The sequence below is a fragment of the Thalia democratica genome, chromosome 5 (genome assembly GCF_965202585.1).
Source record: "Thalia democratica chromosome 5, ktThaDemo2.hap1.1, whole genome shotgun sequence".
NCBI lineage: Eukaryota > Metazoa > Chordata > Thaliacea > Salpida > Salpidae > Thalia > Thalia democratica.
Window position 1 is genome coordinate 47,434,500 of NC_139169.1, and position 22,275 is coordinate 47,456,774.

The window sequence follows — 22,275 nt, forward strand, 5'->3', positions numbered from 1 at the left end:
TTATATTATATTTTTTGTTAAACTGAGTAACAAAATCAGTTTAAAATATTGTTATGGCTATGTTAACAATTTGATTTTTAACCATGATTGAATTTATTCAATATCTCACAGTTTTTTGTTATTTAAATGATAGTATGCAAGAACAACCTTTAAACACTGCTGATTTAATGGTAGTTGGATGCTATTTTTTTATAATCATAGGAGTTGGAATATGGGTAAGAAAAATGTTGAAAATGTTTATATGTAACTTTTTATTGGATTTAGTTTTTGTTAAATTTTTACTCTTTTTTATTCAGTAAGTTTTGCACATGTATATTTTTTTTTATGAAGAATTTTTATTCTTTAAGTATATTTTTTTTATTTAGAATATGTACTCTTTATTTTTTTTAAATTATTTTGTATTATATTCTGAATTAACGTTTATTGTTGTTAGGGAAGAGAAAGTCTTAATTTATTTGTACCATAAAAAAAAATAATTCAAAACATTAAAACTATACTTTCATTGAAAAATTAAGAGATATAAATTCTAACTATTTTTTGAAGGTATTTTTGTCATAAATATTTATTGTGTACTTTTTACTTTATAGATCACAATAAAAGTTCTCAAATTAATGATAAGGAGAATGATCAATTCAATATTTAAATTGTATTAAAAAAACAATGTTTCACTCATTGAAACTAAATTAAACAAGTAAATCAGTTGAATAAAATCTTATTCAAATAGAATCCTATTTGAATATTAAATAAATTATTTAAATAAATAGATTCTTTATTGAATAAGATTTTATTCAACCAATAATCTTGTTTAGTTTAGTTCAAGCAGGTGAAACATTGTTTTGTTAATAAAATTTTAAATATTGAATTGATAAATAATTATTTATTTTTTCTTTACAAGGCTAGTTTTGTGTCAAAAGGAAGTTCAGTACAGGGCTACTTTTTAGCTGGTAGAACAATGAGCTGGTATATGGTAAGCTGGCTTTAAAATTTTCAATTTTTACTTATTGAATTTAACTCATAACTTTTCAGTAAATGTGAAAAACAAAAGTTTTAAAGATACTTTTTTTGTTGATAAAATTAATCTTCTAAACCAAGGAACTAAAAAAAAATCAAAAAACAGTTATTATAGTAGGTAGTAATGAAAATATAATCCTCAAAAAAAAAGATTGGAGCCTCATTGTTTGTTAGCAACATAGGGAGTGAGCATTTTGTAGGACTGGCAGGCTCTGGTGCATCTGGTGGTGTTGGTGTTGGAGCATGGGAACTAAATGCTCTTCTTTTGCTGCAATTACTAGGATGGGTTTTTATGCCAGTTTACATTTCATCTGGAGTTAGTTTCAAACTGTTTTGTAAAAATAGTTTAACTAGCAATACTTATTTTATTCTAGTTTTGTATCAAAATGATTAATTAATATTTTTTTGTTTAACTCTACTTGATATATTTATTTTGTTGTATGGAGTTTATAAAATTTTTCAACAATAAATATGTTCTTTTTTAAAGCTTTTTTAATACAAGTGAAGTTCCATGATATTTTGGGTCACATTATACTTTTGTTTTTCGTACAGTTTATGTACTTTTAATTGTATATAATTCTAAAATTTCTGCTTTAAAAGACAATTTTCTTTGATACTAATCTTATAATTTCAAATATTTAATATATTATTTGAATAATAATATAATAATAATAATAATATTGAATAATATAATTTAATGTCATTTTCTAAAGCTTTTATATATGTGTAACAGTTCAAAGATTTTCCAATAGTAATAATCAATAAAAATTTTATAAATAGTTTAAAATCTCATAATATTTATTTAGATTATTGATATTGACTTATTATTACTTATGTTTAAAAAAATTGTTTAAATATTCTGCTGTATTAAATACTATTTAAAAAAAATTTAAATTGATAATTATTCTATTTAAAAATAAAGAAAATTTCTCTAAATCAACATGCTTTAAAAAATTTTGTTCACTACCACCTAAAAAAGTTTCTACTTTTTATACATAAGGCGAAGTTAAATGAATTGAAACCTGTTTTTAGCACAAACTTGATCAAAATTCTAATAAATATAACTTTATAAATTAATTGATCTGTGTTTTGTTAAAATTGGTTGTAGTATTATAAAAAAAAAGTTTTAAAAGTATTTTTTTATTGGTAAAGATTTACTTTGTGTTAAGTGTCTAATAATACTTTACTTTTTTAAGGCCACTAAAAGTATTCGCATAACTTGTACATTGTGAAAATTAAATTAAAGAAATATTTTTTTTAACTTGTTTGGGCTTATTCACTGTAAATTCAAGTATTATATTAGTAAATGAAAAAATAATTTAATAAAGCTAGACTGACAAGTATCTAAATGTAGTAAATTTGCCAAATAGAAGTTTATTATTTGTTACAATTTTTGCGCAATATTTTTAAATTTTTGCAGTCAAATCTTTCTATAAGATTTAAAATCTATAACGAAGATATTTTTAAATTTTAAGTTAGCATATTCTTTTTTAAAGAAAGAACATAAAAAATACTATTTTCTTGGTTTTTTGTTTATCAAAAAAAAATTAGTTTAGAATTTATTCTTGTAATTTAAATGTTTTGAAATGATTTAACTTAAAAAATTTAAAAAATATAATTTAAAAGTTGAAGAAAAAGATAAACTTTTAATAATTTTTTTTTGTTTTTTTTTTGTTTCCACTTTCTATAATGCACCTATTATTGATTTATTATTTAATGTTAATTATTTATTTCTTATATCTCAAAAATTACGTTGAATTTAAAAAAAAGGTAAAAATCAACTGGTAGCTTCGTAAGTTAGGTAAAAACTAAGACTAGATTTAACAACAGTGATTTATTTCTTATGACCTTAAACTTAATCAACTGATTTCATAGTTTATATAGTTTGAAAAATAATTAATTAAACAATTAGGAAAACACTATTTTAATACAAATTTATTTTTAAAATGCCTAATCATGCTTACTCAAATAAACTTTTAAAAATAATTTAATAGACTTATAAGAAAGTGTTTTTATTTTTAAATGTTTTCAAATTAAAAAAGACCATATGTTTTCGTAAATTTTTTACAAATATTGAATATGCAAAAAACCAAAATTTAAAATTAAATATTAAACTAAGGAAAGTGACTACATGAATTGTGCAAAAATTTAAAAATATTATATCTTTAAATTATCTAACTTGTTCTTTGTTTAAAATTGCAAACTTCCTAAAAACAAAATAACATAAGATTAATTTAATATTTATTTTTGACAGATTAGTACAATGCCAGAGTACTTGGAAAGAAGGTTTGGAGGTAATCGTCTTAGAATTTATCTTGCTGTACTCACTCTCATATTGTATTGCTTGACTAAAATATCTGTTAGTAAGTTTTTATGGATTTGTTAATTTCAATAACTTAAAAAATCATTAAACTAAACTATCTAAATATCTAGCATAGAATTATAAGAAAGTTTTGTAGTTGCTAAAATAAGTAACACTGTGCAAGAATAAAAACTTTTTAAACTATTCTATTTAAAAAGAATTAGTTTAAATTTATTACTAATATGCGTGAATTTTTTTAAATGTGTATAGTAGTAGGAAAAAATATTTTGTTGTTTTAATTTTATTTAGAATGTAGTTGTTTAAAATCAGCATGAACTTTTTCTAAGCTATAGCTTAAAGGTGCAGTTTCATAAGCAGCAGGAGCTTATGTCTTAATTAGAACAAATAAATTATTTTATTTTAATTTAATTTTCGTTTAAATTTATTAGGTATTTTTAATTAATCAATTTTTTATTCTTTTTTTAACTTATACATCTAATTTACAAAAAAAAATAGCTTATAGACTTATTTTGAATTTTAAAACTTAATTAGTAAATTATTAAACATAATTTCACTTAAGTATATAATGATATACATAGTAGTATTTTTTTATAACATCTCACAAAGTTTAAAGGAAAAGTTATGTTTCTTAAAATCAGAATTAAAATCAATAAAAAAGCTTTTGTAATTTAAATGAAAAAGTTTTTACTACAAATTTTTATAATAGCAATAAATACTTCACTGTACATTGTGGATTTTTTTTCTGTAAGTATTCATTTTATAACGTTGGTATAAAATGATAACTTTTTGTAAAAGAGTAAACATAACTTATAAATCATTAAAAAGACTGTTAAATTTTTTTAAAAGTAGCTTGTGTATAAACATTTCTACCACAAACATTTTTAAAGACAAATAATTAAAGAATAGTGTATTATTGTATCTAAAACTCATAAAGTAAACTTACTAATTTATTATTTAAATCTATTTTTGTGTTATTTTAGGTCAACTTATATTCTGGAGCTCTTTTCATTAAACAAGCTTTAGGCTGGCCATTCTATACCTCAGTTATAATATTGGTAGTTCTTACAGGAATCATGACTATTACTGGTATATTTTATTTAGCTTTTTTTTTAATATTATAAACTTGATTAAATTGATACTTTTAATAAATTTTTACTACTACTTTAGATAAGATAAACAATAATACAAGTAAAATTTAGGTGGCTTAACAGTAGTCATGTACACAGACAGCTTTCAAGCTATTCTAATGATTTCTGGTGCTGTATATTTAACTATTGTTGGTAAGTTTGGTGTGTCTAGTATGTACTATTACTTATTTTTGAATATTTATTATATCGTTTTTAAGATAGCTTAGCTTCGTAGTTTAAGCTGTTATTTATTTATCAGACTTAAACTGAAGCAAAGTTTCAATTTTCAAATGCTCTTAAGTTAAAAGAAATCAAGGGTTTTACATAATTAAAGTAAAGTATTTTGGTTAAAACTTTATATAAAGTTTGTTAGTTAGTTTTAAAAATGTTTTTTAAACCTTTTTTCTTAACCATGAATTTATAAAATCATTTCTGTTAAGGGGATAGAACAGGGGTGGGCGATATGCGTCCTGTGACTACTTTTTTGTTAAAAAACAGTGAGCTAAAAATATTTACAGTTACCTTCCATTTTGTTACGCATTTTAAACATATTTCAAAAGTTCCGATTCAAATGTTTGCTAATCTTTGTATGTTAAAAATTGCTAATGTTATAAAGTGATCAAAAAGGTCTATAAAACAAAAGGTGAACATTCTTTCTGTTAAAGCTATTAAAAGTGTTTAATAATTGAATTAGTTTATATAGATATTATATTTCTAAAATTTACTTTAATAGATGATTATTTAGTTAATTAACTCAATATTTCTTTAATTTTTCTACCATGTGACATTTTAAAATACATAAAATGTTTCTAGAACAAAAAGAGTTTTAACTTAGTTCTTAGATTTAATTTTTTATATAAGTTTTTATACAAAAGTCTACAGAAAAAAAAATCATAGCCAATTTCCTTAAAATTTTGAAAAATATCTTCCATGCCACCATTTCCCCTCGATATTTACCTTATCCTCCCAATTAGAAAATTCATCAAGTATGAAAAAAAAATTCAACAAAATATTTTTTTCTATTTAATGACTTACTGGTAGTGAGTTTTAGGTTGGAATAAAGTTTTACAAATTTAGCTTTAGAACACAACACTTTTCGGCCTAAAAGTGAGTACTCAACCGGAAAATGACGTTAAGTTGAAAAATAAACTTAATAAAATCTAATATAATTTAACTTAAACTGTTTATAAAATATGCGGATAATTTTATTACAACTACGTTTTAAGTTGGTTGACAGATAAAAAAAAGTAGTTTAATTAAAAATAGCCCGCTTACAAAAATGAAAGTCTAAGAAATCCATTCCGACCTTTACAAAAGGTTGTCACATCTTACATACGGATTATTAAAGTTGTTTACCTCTGTTTCGAAGAAGATTTACTCTTACATATTATTTTTAGAATAATTTGAAACTCGAGTTTTTCTTGTTTTATAACAAATATTTTATTTTAAAGCTGTACATTAACATGAAGAAATTATCATTCATTAGCAGTTAAATATTTCAAAAATATAAGTTTATAACAAAATTCGTTTTAAAACTTATATAACACAAGAGTTAGAACTTAAAGACTACTTATTCATATTATAAACATTCATATTAAAAATAAATATACACTTTCTAACTTGTGTACTTTTTCATTAGATGGAATTTTAAAACTTTTTTTAGCTTGTTTCTTATAATTTACTTTGATTTAAAAGAAAAATAAACACCTAAGCAGTTTCAAGTTTAAGCAAGTAATAACTTTAAATCATCAAAGGGTTTATGAAAGTGGGAGGCTACTACGATATGAAAGAGGCATATATGCAGTCTACACCAAATATTACATTTGCGCAAGATAAATACAACATCACGATAGATCCAACTAATGAGTGTTTTCCGAAGCCTTCAAATGATTCGTTTAGAATTTTAAAAGTTTTTTTTTCTGTTTTTTGGTATTAGTTTACGTTAATTTAAACAAATTATGGTGTTTATATCAAATTATCACAAGACGATTTTGGTAAATGAGAAAAAATCTTTAAAGTGTTTATTTTGTAATAAGTTTCTTTTATATATATATAATATTTTCACAACGTAGGATAGCTAGGTTTTTTTTTAAATTATGTAGCACAAATTTAGATGTTCAAAAGAGTTAATATGTTTTTTATTTAAGTAGTTGGACTGTTTTGATGTTTTTGTGTAAGGATATAAAATTAGTTTAAAAAGATTTAAGCTTGATAAGCTACTACTAGCTTTTAATTTCTTATGTTATTTTTATCCAATATTTATTTTAACAGTTTATTACAAACAAAACAATGTTTCACTCCTATACTTGCATATAGGAGATCCTCAGTTGTTGTAAATAGGTCTGAAAATTTTTTTTGAACAAAATAAATGGAAGTAAAACAAAAATAAATAAAAACTAATGGTTTAAAAGCAAAAATAAATCTTAAATATACTAAACTTAAGTAAAAATTTTTTTTTAGTATATGTTACGCTTTTAAGAATTTTGTTGGTAAGATAGACTAGAAAAAAAAACTATAGTGCTATATACGTTAAAATAGTAAAACATAACTCACATTGAAGTTAGTTGCCAGAAAAAACAAATAGATTACTAAACACAACATTTGCAATTGATAATGCTATAAATTGACTGTTTAAATTTAAAGATCAAAATTTCAAAGTTAGGTTTATGATGTAACTATATTGTTGTTTAAATTGGCGCATAATTTGAATTAATATACTTTAGTTACAAACTTAAAAAATTTTTGTTAAATTGCCTTCTTGAATAAAGATTATGTAATCAAAAGTTTTAATCGGTATCGTGCTTTGGTGCAAGAAGGCAATTTAACAAAAATTTTCTAAGTTTGTAACTAAAGTATATTAATTCAAATTATGCGCCATTTTAAACAACAATATAGTTACATCATAAACCTAACTTTGAAATTTTGATCTTTAAATTTAAACAGTCAATTTATAGCATTATCAATTGCAAATGTTGTGTTTAGTAATCTATTTAATTTTTCTGGCAACTAACTTCAATGTGAGTCATGTTTTACTATTTTAACGTATATAGCACTATAGTTTTTTTTTCTAGTCTATCTTACCAACAAAATTCTTAAAAGCGTAACATATACTAAAAAAATTTTTTACTTAAGTTTAGTATATTTAAGATTTATTTTTGCTTTTAAACCATTAGTTTTTATTTATTTTTGTTTTACTTCCATTTATTTTGTTCAAAAAAATTTTTCATACCTATTTACAACAACTGAGGATCTCCTATATGCAAGTATAGGAGTGAAACATTGTTTTGTTTGTAATAAACTGTTAAAATAAATACTGGATATAAATCTCCTTAAAGACATTTAAGTCGAGAACTTTAAATTGTTTGATTTAAAACAAGTTACATTATTATGTTATTTTTATCTAATATGTTATGACAATATAATTTTAAACATCCTTTGGAAGTAAATTTAGTACAGCTGGTACAGTTTCTATAAGTATTAATTTAAATTAATCTATTTAAGATATACAACATAATACATTTCATTTTCTTTAAATTTATTTTAGTACTTTCGTAGTAAGGCTCATCACAAGTAGTTTCTTACTGAATTGAATGAATACAAATAGAAATAAAATCATACTGAAGTTTAAAGTTTTAAGATATAAAATGACGTAATAATCAAATGTAAAAAAAAATTAAGTAAGTGCTAATGCTAAATAAATTTGGTATACTAATAAAACTCGTTAGAATTAAAACAATCTAAATAAACAAGCGATATAAATTAAAATTATAACTATACTTAAAAATAAAATTTAACAAGAAACTAACTACTTTAAAATAACTAATACAATTACATTAAAGTTAGTTTCTTGTTAAATTTTATTTTTAAGTATAGTTTTAATTTTAATTTTTATCGCTTGTTTATTTAGATTGTTATAATTCTAACGAGTTTTATTAGTATACCAAATTTATTTAGCATTAGCACTTACTTAATTTTTTTACATTCGATTATTACGTCAATTTATATCTTAAAACTAAAACTTCAGTATGATTTTAATTCTATTTGTATTCATTCCAATTCAGTAAGAAACTACTTGTGATGGGCCTTACTACGAAAGTACTAAAATAAATTTAAAGAAAATGAAATATATTATGTTATATATCTTAAATAAGTTATGCACCGGAAAAAAGCTGTTTAAATTAATCTGTAAAACACTTGGTACTGTATAGTCCAAAGTATCCAAAGTCCTCGATTAATTTTTTTGTGAAACTGAAATGAACACAGTTGTAGTTAAAAGTGTATGAAGATAAATATGTAGTATGTAAATATGCATGGTTTTGTATCAGTTTTTAGCCTGCATAGACCAAAAATTATAATACTTAACATATAAGTTAGTGTAAACCAGAGTTTCTCATAGTGGGCCATAAGACGCAAAGGGGCCTTGATACCACAGTTTGAAGCTTACACTAGATATTCTGGAGTTGGTGATGAAGGACAAAAACAAAGGTTTATTTAAGGTTAGGTTTTTTAGAAGTCTTGTCGGAAGGGACCATAGCGTTTTTATTTCTTTAAAGGGAGCCTTATAAAAAAAGTTTAGGAAACTCTGGTGTAAACCAAAGTATACAATTGCACAGGTAAAACAACAAACTAAATGTCTGGTATGTAAATATAGCTTTAAAAATAATTATGAGTTCAAGAATATAAGAGTAGTTGAGTAGCTTTTTTAGTTTTAAATTATTATTAACTTTCACCTTAAACTTATAAACTTTTATGTATTTATGATTTAATCACTCCAGCTAGTTTAATTAAGGCTAGTTAATACTTATTTTAAAACTCATTTGAATTTTTTGTAAGATTTGAACAAGTTTCTGTTTTAATTTCAATATAATTGTTTAAGTTTATTTAAAATGTGTATTAATTAAGATTTTTATAATGGTCTGCCGGATCTAAATGACAGATCCTGCCATTTATAGCCAAAACCCATATATCATTAAATTAAAGCTCCAGCTGTAGCATTAAAAAAAAAGTTTGCTGGATCCTAATCTATAATATACATTAATTAAAAAAATAGTATAAAATAATTGTTTGTTGAAAGGCTACAGAGATATTATGATATGATATAAAACTGATCAACGTATGAAAAAGAATATTTCTTTTTACTACTTGATAAGTTTCTCTATTATATCTAAGTATATTATGAAGTCTTCGGTGAACTACTAGATATGCTTTTGAGCAGTTAGTTTTCAAGTGTACTATAAGAAATAACATTTAACAGGAAGTTAATCACCCTGAAACACCTTGGTTAGGATTTCTGATCGGACAGACTCCATCATCTATTTGGTACTGGTGTACTGACCAAGTAATGTTTTTGTTATACAGTTTCCAATTTAAAAATTTGCTAAGTTAAGGCCATAGGGGGGGGGGGGGGGTCCAACATTTTTTTTTACAAAAAATAACATTGGCTTTTATATGAAAGCTTTAAGTACAAACTACAAGCCAGTTTTTATAGAATTCAAAAATATCATTTAACTTTTGAGATATTTAATTTTTTGTAAAAATTTTCCAATATAAACGTATGGACCGCAAATTTTTTGGGTCAATTTTCTCGGAAATTTTAAAATTCACTAAAAATATATCTCCTTTTTCATTTTTCAAGCAATCTTCTTCAAATTTTCAGGAAACATTGCTTATAATATAAGAAAAAAACTTTATTTTAGAACTTTAATAATTTTAAAAAATAAAAATTTTATTACCAAAATTAAAAAAAAACTGTTTTTTTTTCAAAAAAAAAAATTTTACAATTTTTTTTTTAAATTCCAAAGTAACGTTTTTTTGTTATTGTATAAAAATTAGAATGTGAAAGTTTGAAGAAGATTGCTTGAAAAATGTAGGAGGAGATAGATTTTAAATGAAATAGTCTTTTTTCGTTGTTTTAGTTTTCCCTTCCCATAGGAAACCTATTATGCGGCCCGACTTTGACTGGTCATATCTCAAAAAGTAATTTGAATTTTTTTAAAAGATAAAAAGCATCTTGAAGCTTAGAAAAAACTCTATAAAATAAGATCAATTTGTAAAAAACATGGTTTACCCTCCCTATGGCCTTAAAGAACCATTTAAAATGTATTTTTTTGTTAGAAACAATAAAATTTCCTGCTTACTGTGTTTTACATTAAATTAGGCTATTGTTTTATCATGATATTTAACCTTCACGTTTCTTTGTTTTTCGTATCCGTAGTTCGTGCTTTATGTTTTACAATATGAGTTAGCATGTACAATTACTTATAATAAGTCAAAAACACTGCAATGATATAATTTTCATCATTTTAAGGCTAAACATTAAGGCTTTATGTTTTGGGTGTTAAATTTGGTTTAAAAAAGTATACGAACTACAAAACTTATTTTGTAATATTTTATAGGAAACTCAATTTGATAGAAAACATTTTATAAAGTTTCTAAGTATGTTTAAAGTGTTTAAATTTGTGGTTTAAAACATTTTTAAGACCTTAGAGCTTTTTAAATAAATTTTTTTTATAAAGCCATGAATTTGAAAGATTAAGCTATTATGTATCCATATTATTATTAAAAACTTTATAATTCGAAACGGTTTACAACGTATCGAAAAGATAAACAAGTTAGGAAACATTACACGCTTATGTAATTTGTTTCAAGTCGTATTAGAACTCTATTTTGTCTAAAGTTTAGTTTTGCACTATCAAAAAAAAGCTTTACTTATAAACAGTTGGTGTATGTTTTTATAATTTATTAAAATTTGCCTTTCATTTATTTAATTTGAAGTGCATGTATTTTGTTACAAATACTTGAAAAGTTTTCACTCACAATTGAATCAAAAACAGGTGATAGTTCAGCGCGCGTTAGCAGCAAAAAGTCTTTCTCACGCCCAAGGTGGAACTTTGATGGCAGGACTCATAAAAGCCTTACCTCTTTACATAATGGTTATGCCAGGAATGATTTCTCGCATACTTTTCACTGGTTTTTATGTTTTATTGTTATATTTGTAATGATTTTTATAGTAGAAGCGAATATATTTTTCTATGTAATTATAACTTACATTTTCTATCCTTTCATTTGAAATTTTTCTTAGAAAAATACTAACAAAGATCGTTTTTACTACAGACGAACTAGTTTGTGTGCCAGGCGATCACTGTGCAGCAGTATGTGGCAGTGAAACTGGATGCACTAACAACGCATATCCAAAACTTGTACTCGGAATAATGCCATCAGGTTAGCTTTAATCGCTTTACGACAGTTCCAAACACTGCTTAGTTGAATTTTTATGTTTTGTTTTAGTTCACATTGTTGTTTATATTAAGCTGCTTGGATAAAAACATTAAGTTAAGTTTAACGATAATAAAATACTTTCTGTGCTAATTCGAGGAGTTTTTGTTTTAAAGAGGCATTAAAAAATTACAGGAGCACGCGGACTGATGATGGCAGTTATGATCGCAGCACTGATGAGCGATCTCGATTCAATATTTAACAGCGCGTCGACTATTTTCACACCTGATCTGTACAAAAAGTTTAAGAAAAAAGCTTCAAGCGCTGAGCTGATAATTGTTGGAAGGTAGTCGTGTTGTATTTGTTCTTAATATATTTAATTTCATTGTGTTTTAATACTAGTGATGTACCGGACCCACAATTTCGGGTCCGGCCGGACCCGGATCCGGACTTTTTTTTCAAACTAGAATCCGGCCGGAACCGGATCCGGACTTTTTTTTCAAATTAGAATCCGGCCGGAACCGGATCCGGACTTTTTTTTTAAATTAGAATCCGGCCGGATCCGGATATCAGACAAAAATTGCAATATCCGGCCGGACCCGGATAGTGAGTCCGGTACTTCACTAGAATAAACTAGCCTGAGTCAGAATGAGGTTTTTAAAAACTGAAAAAAAAAGAACTTTAATCTAATAATAAGTAGAACAGCTAGCCACATGGTTTACAAATTTAGGTGTTATTTACAATTAAAAATCTGAAATCAAGTTCTTGAACAAAATACACTAGAAAATTACAAAATATTGAAAACTGGATCAGCTCAAACTCATTCAAAATCTAAAAGAAAACTAGCCTGAGTTTTTATAAAAAACTAAACTAGCCTGAGGCAGTCCAAGATTTTCTAAAATTCCCAAAAATTTTCAAATTAGCAGGGTTGCCACTGTTTAAGTCAATAAAACTAGCTAGAGTTAGTATAAACAAGCCTGAGTCAGAATGAGGTTTTTAAAAACTGAAAAATTACTTTAATCTAATAATCAGTAGAGCAGCTAGCAAAGGTTGACAATTTGGTAGTAAAGTTTTGGACTGATTGTGGTACACTTAACTTATTAGTACTACCCATCATAATTAAATCCTACCTCATTTAATTAATATCTAACAAATACTAAATTCTAACTGAGACTACTTTCCATAATCAGACACAACAGTTTTGAGTGATGAATCTTTTATATAAAACACAACAAGAAATACTAGCATATACAAAATTATTAATTACTTTGCTAACACTTTAAAAACTGGAAGCTATTTAAATCTATATCAAAAGACTTAAAACAAAAAACTAAAAATTAAATAAAACTTTTAGTAAACAAGAAACTGTAAAATTTTTAATAAACTATTAAACTATAAACCTGGCTTAAATATTTAAACAATTAAACACCTGTTGAAATATTCACTTTTAAAACAAAACACTACTTACAATAACCATTCACAAAAACGTTCAAGATATGTTGTTGCTTCAAGCTACACACCAAACTATCTAACTGCTTACATATAAACTGCCTGTCATGTTCTGATGTTTTGTTGCATCAGTATTTAGTTTGAAACACTTCGTCATATGATTCTCATTGGCTCGTACATTCAACCGTATTAACTCTAAATATTCTCTGAGCTCAATTTTAAACAATAAATAATGCAAGTATTCATTCCAAAGTTTTCAATTTTACAACACATGTAAAGAGTTGCATTTCATGAAACGTTTATTTATAGTTTAAATGTAAACCAATGTAAATTATTCACGTGTACAAAATGAGCCAATCGCGGTAGGTGTTTAATTTTAACTGACGAATATGACTCTTATTAATTTTCACAGGGTTTGTTTTTGAAAAAATACTTTTCAGTATGCTCTTTTTTACTAACTGGATCAGGGTCCGGCCGGATCTCTGTTAGGATCCGGCCGGACCCGGATCCGGACTTTTTTTTCAAATTAGAATCCGGCCGGAACCGGACCCGGACTTTTTTTTGAAATTAGAATCCGGCCGGAACCGGATCCGGACTTTTTTTTCAAATTAGAGTCCGGCCGGATCCGGATATCAGACAAAAATGGCAATATCCGGCCGGACCCGGATAGTGAGTCCGGTACATCACTATTTAATACACATAAAATATACTGATTAATTTTAGGTTAAACAAACTAAGTTAATATTTTTTTTATACTGTTAATGTGTTGATGGTAAAATCTCATAAGTTTTAAGTCAATACAAAGAATAAAATCTAAAATTTGGAATATTTTTATACACTTTTAGCCATTTAATCTAAAGTTAAAAATTTAAATTAACTAAGTCTATTTTAGTCTTTAGCTAAAAACAACCTAAATAGTTTAGAGGTTTTATTGACTTTTAAAGAAAATAGTTCGTGTATATAACATAATTTTAATTTAATTTTTCATGTGTCTAAGGTGCTTCATAGTTGTGTTGATTGCAGTGAGTGTTGCTTGGGTTCCAATCATTGAAAACTTCCAAGGTGGTCAGCTATTTTTCTATATTCAGGAAGTTTCTAACTATATTTCACCCCCAATAGCTGCCATATTTCTAGTATCTATGCTGTGGACTAAATGCACTGAAAAGGTTTCAAACAGCGTTCAAAATGTTTTTAACTTAAAAATTTGTACTTGTAGTATAACAACACACTTTTAATCGGTATTAAGCTGATGTAATAAATACATTTGTTTTAGTTTGAACTCACTTGTTTTGTTTTAATTTATCGTACATTGACTTATTATACTAGAAATCATTAGACAGTTATTGCTTACATAAAATCTTTAAACCTCTATATTTAAAACTACTTTTTTAGTTATTCAACGTTAACTTAAAAAAATAAATATAAGTTAAACATTATACTTTTTATGTTGCAGCTTTCAAACTTTTATAAAAAGGTTATTGAATCATTTGAATTTTTTTTAAATAAGTTACTGGTAACATATATGTTTTTGAAAAAAATACTTGACAGATTTTAAACTCTTGTTTAGATTGACTAAGTGTAACAGTGTCATGAATCTTGTGTAATACCACTAAAATAATTTGTTCTTTCAAAAACGTTTTTCGTTTAATATTTCAAGTGCTATCTAGAAACGATATATCTTAGTTATTTTTTAACAAAACCTTCTTATTTTTTTTTACGTTTTAAAGTTCTGTTTATAATGACAAATAATTACACTTATTATTTTATTAAAAGTTAAAACTAAGAAACTAGTTTAAGATTAGTCTATTTAAATTTTATTATTTACAATCACTCATATTTGCTTAAACTTTTCTATAATGATAAGTATGTACAATTAATATTTCAGAAATTTATTTGTAATAGATATATACATTTGTGCGAAGTAGTGTGAATATAGACTTTTTTGCTTTATGTCTTTAATTTTATTTATCTCCAATTTTTACCCTAATCAGTCTTAGTATACTTGACATTATTTAAGATAATTAGTTTATAATAAATGTAATTTTGATTAAAAAGAGTATATGCCAAATAATTTATAGGGCACATGGTGTTTTATTCACTGATTTGATGTGCCTAGGTTACCAAGTTTTAGATCCACTCTCTTATAAAAAACATAGTGTCTCGTGTTAAGTACTTAATAATTAATAAAGTGGGTTATACTTACTCTGCGATTAACTATTTTTCTTGTTTAAAGATCTTAAGTTAAATGGATTTTCAAACCTAACTCAAACAAAAGATGCAACGTATTTATACTATTCATAGCTAAATTATTTAAAAAAGGATACGTATATATTCAAATGATATAATAACTTCTGTGAACACACTCATATTTTAAATGACCAACAGTTTACTAATCAAACAGGGTGCTTTCTACGGTGGTCTTTCGGGAAGCTTGCTGGGAGTAGTTCGCCTCATCTTCATATTTTCCTCTCCGCAGCACGTGTGCGGTGTTCCTGACGAAAGACCGAACTTCATCTCCAAGTTGCACTACATGTATTATTCTGCCATTATTTTCCTTACCTCCACAACTGTATGCATCTGTGTAAGCTTCTTCACTTCGAAGGATGGCTGTCATCATCGAAACGTTTGTTGTCTAGTTCTTTATTTTTAGTCAGCTGAATACTCTGCAAAATGGGTGCACGACTATCCAAATTCTAATTCCGACAATTCAAATTCTTAAAAAAAAATTGAAACAGCCACAAATGAAAAGTAATGTATATTTGTCAAATATAAAAAATATATTCGTAGGTGATATTAATATCTACAAGTCATTTTTTTTCTTTTTGCAAAACGTTAAATATTTTTTGAGATATCTATGACTTAAATAAAGTAAAAAGCATAAATATTTCAGTAATTTAAAATATCCTGAATAGTATTTTAGATTTTGAAAAAAAGAAAAAGTAGCTTGTATATGTTAATAATATATACATATCAATTTTTTTTCAAATTAATATTACTTATTGAGATATAGTCTTTTAAATATTTTTTTAAGAATTCGAATTTTCGGAATTTGAGTTGTCTGAATTTGAATTGTTATGTAACCCTGCAAAATTGTTTGCAGTTTTAGGCTTTGATAAGTGATATTCACGTTTATTTTGATACTAATTAATTTTATTATTAATTGATTATTATTTCAACAATGTTATAATATTTTAAATTTTATACTAACTTAAATATTATATCTTACTTGAGATAATTTAAATGTTTAGTTGAACTTTATTTTTGGATGTGACTGACTGATGAGTCCTAATAAGGACGAAACCGGTCTCAGTCTACGGAAGACTTGTGGTCTGATTATCGAATCGGTATGATCAACCCTTTTGTTAAACTTGAGCTTGTCTCACGGCATACGAAAGTCCAGGGTTTTGCTCTGCAGACTTTCACCGATGTTTTTGTTGATAAAGTTGAATTTATGATATTTTTATCTTATACCTTAAAGTTTTCAAAGATAGACTTGAATACTTTCTATTGTAAAACACGGTATAGAAACCCATTTCACGGTGTAGTAATTCAGCTTCAGTTAGTTTTAAAAGTAACTTCAGCTGATTATATTTAGCTAACGTCGATTTTTTTCAAGTAAATACATAATTTTTTTTAAATTACCTTTTTTCGTATATGCAAATAAATTAAAGTTTAGATAAAAGCGGTAAGCAATGTTAAAGGTGTTTAAATTCTAGTTGAAAAGTAATAACAAGGTAATTTTATAAAAAGTTTTAGTATTTATTTATTTTAAAATACTGTTCTTATAACTTACTCTAATTTTATAGATGTTATATGTTGGAAACAAAACAATACAAGTTTAAAATTTCGAATAATTTTTTAATTGTATTTTGAAAATTTTAAACAATTTACCATAAATTTTATCAAATATACACATAAAAAATATAAGGAACATTTTTAAAAACGCTAAAAATAGTTATTGATACATGTTTTTAAAAACTAATGTTTGTTGAGAAAAAAAATAATAATTTAAAAACTCTATTTCTATGCGTTTATAAAATCTATAATAATCATTTATAGAAGCTGCAAATTGTTGAAGCTAATTTTTTAGTGTACGTTATCTAAGTATATCTTTTAGTTTGATTAGATGATTAGGTCTGAAAAAACACAAATTACATCATTTTATATTTTGTTGTTAACTTCACATCTCTGTGTTTGTGTAGATATCAAGACTGACGTTTTGGACAAGGTACGGTAGTGAATGTTCTTTGGATAAAAAAGAAGCTATCTCTTCAGATGAAGCCATAACGAGTGTTGAGCTTCAACCAATGAACAGGTATTTAGCTGTTATTAAATTATTTTGATTTAATTGTTGTTTTTACTTTGATAACTCTGTTGTCTTTATTAGCTGAGTTATCAGTTTGGTAGTATATAAACTGAATTTAGTTGTAGAATTGTAACAAAAGCGCACATAAATATTAATAAAAGTTATAGTTTAAAAAAAAATATTTACTATAACAGAACTTTCTTATGTAGTTCAGATTTTTGTTATGTTATTTTTAAACTTAGCATATTAAAAAACTAACAATTAAGCTATTATTTGAATTTTTAAGAGTCTTATAGTAATTTATAGGACAAAATTTTAAGGGTGTTTAAAAAATTTTAAACTATCGACAGTTTTTATTGATTACAGAAATTAGTTATATGTTTATATACAGCTTCTAAAATAGTATAAGTTTTAGAAAGAATAATTATTAAAGTTATTTTAATACTTCGACACAAGAAAACATTAACCTATGGATTTTCTTTTACACACATATATTTCTTAAAGTTGGTATGATAGGTGTATCTATTTATAATCTGTAAGGTGTATACTGTCTTGTTTAATCTGTGATAAACTCTTACTATATGTTAAACTATAGAAGTAACAAATGTTTTACTGCTCTATAAGCAAAACATAAGAATTATTGAATTAATTATATGATAAGTACTAGTATTGCTATCCTTTTTTTGTAACTTTTATTAAAGTTTAAAAACATGGCTAGAATTTCCACAATTTAAGGTTAAACACTATACTGTAAATGAAAATTTCACTATAAAATGTTTAACCTGATTAGGTGTGGCTTAATTGCAAGACTCATACTTTTGCTTACTTTTAAGACATAATTGTTTTGTTTCAGCATTATTTCTTGAAATATAACTTGTTGTTTGTAACTTAGTTATATAACAATGTAAGTCTCTAGTACTGCAAGTACAACTAAACATAGGTTATGAATATCAGAAACACGTTTTCCAATTTGACCTCAAATTTTACCATATATATTTACAAAGTTTGTTTACAAAATTTGTGCAAACATAGCTATTCATCATTTTTATGGTTATTTAAATAAGTCTTTTGTCCTATGTTTAAAAAATGTTTACTCTTGAATCTGTATTAAAAATGTGTAATATTTCAACTTTAATGGTTATATGAGCGAAGATTTATAAAAACTCAAAATAAAGGGAACGGGTCATAACTGCACGAGGTTACTAAATTGCGCGAGGGGACTAAATTGCACGAGTGCACAAAGTTGGAAAAAGATACTTTTGCACGAAGACAAGTTTGCACCAAGGGTCAATTATGCACGAGTTACAATTTTGCACAAGAATAAAAAATAACAGAAAAAAGAAATTAAAAAATAAATTAATAAAAAAAGAAAAAGAAACAAAAAGTTACTGACCGAGAGTAAGGGTTAGGGATAACAGTGATAGTAAAAAAAAATAATAAAAAATTAAAATTATTAAAAAAAAACAACCCGTGCAAAAGTGTCTTCGTGCAAAAGTGACCATTCGTCCAAAAATATCTTCGTGAAATTTTATCCCTTTGTGCAATCGTGTAATTTTGTCCCGTCGTGCAATTTTGTACGCTTGTGCAAATTTGACAGCTACCCCCAAAATAAAACAGCTTGAAACTTATAATACCCAATGTTTAAACTATATATAAAGCCTTTTTTCGTTGATTAATTCATGCTCAAATAGATTTTTTTCACAAGATAGATAATTACAACAAAGGTTTTAATTTGTTAATTAATTTTTAGTATGTATGTTTAATATACAGGTTTGCAAACAGCTATTCACACAAGTATAAAATAATGATGTAGTAAAAGTTTTAATCAATTAGTGTAGATTAAAATATCATATAAATTAAATTTCATTCCTTAGTATATTTAATAAAAATACAACATTATTACTAAATATTTGTTCATTAGGAAATAAATATATCTTTCTTTTTTTTAAAAGCCTTAATGTTCATTCCTATAATTCAAACGGGTAAGTGTAAAATTTGCACGAAGGGAAACACTTTTGCACAGATTGAATTTTTTTTAATATTTGTTGTTGTTTTTTTACTATCACCGTTACTCCTAACTGTTATCCTTGGTCGGTAACTTTTTTTCTTCTTATTCTTTTCTTCATTATTTGTTATTTTTGTTCTGTCTTTTCTTTTTTAAACTATCACTGTTACCCTTAACCCTGGGTCTGTATATTTTTTTTTATTAACACCTTTTTGATTTTTTTTTACTATCTCTGTTACCCCTAACCCTTGGTCGTTTTTTTAATTTAATTATTATTTTTTTTACTCTCGTGCAAATATGCCCCTTCGTGCAAAAGTGACCTATCGTTCAAAAATAACCCTTCCTGCAAAATAAGTCTTTATGCAAAAGTAATCTTTCGTGAAAAATTGTTGTTGGTGCATATTTGACCAGTCTCCAATTTAAACAGGTTTAAGTGTCTCGTAGTTTTATTACTATAACTCTATAATAACCTACAAGAAACTTAGTTTTAAAGGACGCCAGTATACAAAGATTGATTTTGTACAATTATTAATAATTTATGTCTAATTTTCAGTTCTTTTTAGATCTAAAAATATGGATATAAAAGAAAATGAAAACTTTGTTGTTCAAAGTAAGTTTGTTGATTTTATACTGTTTATCTTTTTGTTGACTGAAATATAAGCTATTATTATCTACAGCTCAAAATCCCGGTAAAGGGTGTCTGAGAAAGTTCTTCACAGTAATTTGCCGAGTTAAATGCGATGAAAATGATGTTTCTGCTGAGCAGCCTCAAGAACATCATTTGAGATCTCTTGAACAAAGCTATTTGCAAAGGAAGCTTCTTGGAATGGGTTTTATTGTCAGTTGCTCCATTGGAGTTGGTATGTACATTTTCTGGTCCCTTCCCGAGTGAAACAAAGGGGATTTTCAATGTTGCTTTACTGAAAAGTATTCCTAATTAAAATTTCTTAAAGTGATTTAAAGTTTTCTAATGAAAAATATGAACATTTTTATATTTCTTCAAACTTATAATTCTGTTTTTTATGCTACACATTAACTATAACTTTAGTCGTATCTTTAAACTATTTTATTAATCATTATGTTACTCCATTAGCTGCTTTTCATTTGTTACATATATCAAATACGTGCATTATCTCTTTTGTAAGGTCAAATATGCGGGCTGAGATTAATTTCAAATTGTTTGCTCTGATAATCATTTTCCGTTTAAAATTAATACTTTTGTAGTTTTGTGTAGATCAGTTTTCAGTTTATTGTTGCAACATCTTGTTGTAGTGTTTTCACTTAAATGTTTTATTTTTATATTACTTGATGTAAGTAGTTATAAAGCTATAGTATCTTTTGCTGCGTATGTTCTAGACATAGTTTTTTTTTAAACGATATGTGTACAAGATTTTATATATACATATATATATATATCTTGTTTGACGAGAGCTATATTATTAATCTTAAAAACTAACTATATATATTTACTCTTTTCATTTGTTTTAAGTATCTCTTATTACGATTTTAGTTTTTTCTATATATTGTGAAGTTTTTTTTTGAATTTTTACAAGCTACCTTTTTATTGTAGTTTAATTATGTCTGTTTAATAAATATGTCTTTAACTATTTACAGTTAATTTTCTTCAACTGTTTTAAGAGAAAGTGAAAAAAGCAAGTTCGGTAAGTAGCGTGTCTTTTAAAGTGAAAATAGTTACTAGTTTTACACAAACAATTAATATATTAAAATGTGTTTAGTCTTTGTGTAGAAGGGTAGGGTATATACATTAAGGTTTTAAAATTATTTCTAATGAAGTAGTCATTTTCAATCTTGAGAATGTAAAAAAGTCTCTTTGGATTGACTTTTTAACAACAGGTTATTTTGTTAATGTTACTTTGGGCACACAATTAAAATAGTTTAAATTTAAGAACTAAATACTCTGAGTTATATAATGATTGATGTTGTAAAATTGACTTTTGTTTATTTAAACCCCTAATAAGATCATACTCTAGAAAAAAAACCCTCGATCTTTCTATTTTTTTATTATACTTAGTTTTTAGAACATTTTCAGATTTAGAAAATCATATTCCTTTAAATATTACATATTAGAGTTTTATGGGTAAAAATTTATTTTGTTTTAGTGTAAAGTAGGGGTGGGCAACATCCGGCCCGCAAATGAAAATAACCGGCCCGCGAGCAAACTTATAGGCTTGCAAAGGTTCAATATTACAAGTTTTTTACAAAACTTTGTATCATATTTTTACAAAACAAAACTAAGAATTTGACTTGAACAACATGCTAAAAAATTACTTTATAAACTAATGTGTACTAATAAATAATTACGATAAAAAATAAATAAAATACACCATTTTGTCCTAATATTTTGTGTTGTTCTAACTTAGTTGGAATATTTTTTGTAAAATAACCCCAAGCAAAGTGTTTTTTTTTAAGTACGATATTTTACATACGTACCTTTGTCAATTATAATGTCAATTCTATTTATAGACATCATTTAAATATCTGACATGTCTTAATCTACATCTTAAGTTGTCAGACTTGAGAAAGTTTTTTGAATTTGAAGGATTTAAAAAAGTGATCATCTGTATCCATAAATTTATATCCCGGCTAGATCCGAAACTTTTATTTACATTAGAATCCGACCGGATCTGTATCTCGACTTAAAATTAGTTTCCAGTGGGATTCGGATCTAAAAAGTCATTATTCGGCTTGATCCGGTAAATCACTAATTCGAAATGATCCGGCCCGCAAAGGACTAAACTTTTCCGGCCCGTTGATTGAAAAACGTTGCCCACCCCTAGTGTAAAGGGTAACCAACCTTTTTAGTCAGTTGGCTAGATTT

The 22,275-nt window shown here is 25.6% G+C and overlaps 1 protein-coding gene across 1 annotated transcript; it reads left to right on the top strand.

Annotated features, from left to right (window-relative positions):
• The first annotated feature begins 115 nt into the window (after positions 1-115).
• On the top strand, positions 116-20,846 carry LOC145836175 (sodium/myo-inositol cotransporter-like). Its single transcript, XM_082943988.1, has 16 exons — positions 116-215; positions 896-967; positions 1,163-1,327; positions 3,266-3,370; positions 4,315-4,420; positions 4,534-4,614; positions 6,216-6,370; positions 9,716-9,799; positions 11,295-11,430; positions 11,575-11,682; positions 11,872-12,022; positions 14,123-14,291; positions 15,527-15,748; positions 17,328-17,440; positions 20,000-20,046; positions 20,114-20,846. Exons 1-16 carry the CDS (start codon positions 135-137, stop codon positions 20,326-20,328), a joined length of 2,010 nt encoding a protein of 669 aa, XP_082800114.1. The 5' UTR covers positions 116-134; the 3' UTR covers positions 20,329-20,846.
• The last annotated feature ends 1,429 nt before the right edge of the window (positions 20,847-22,275 follow it).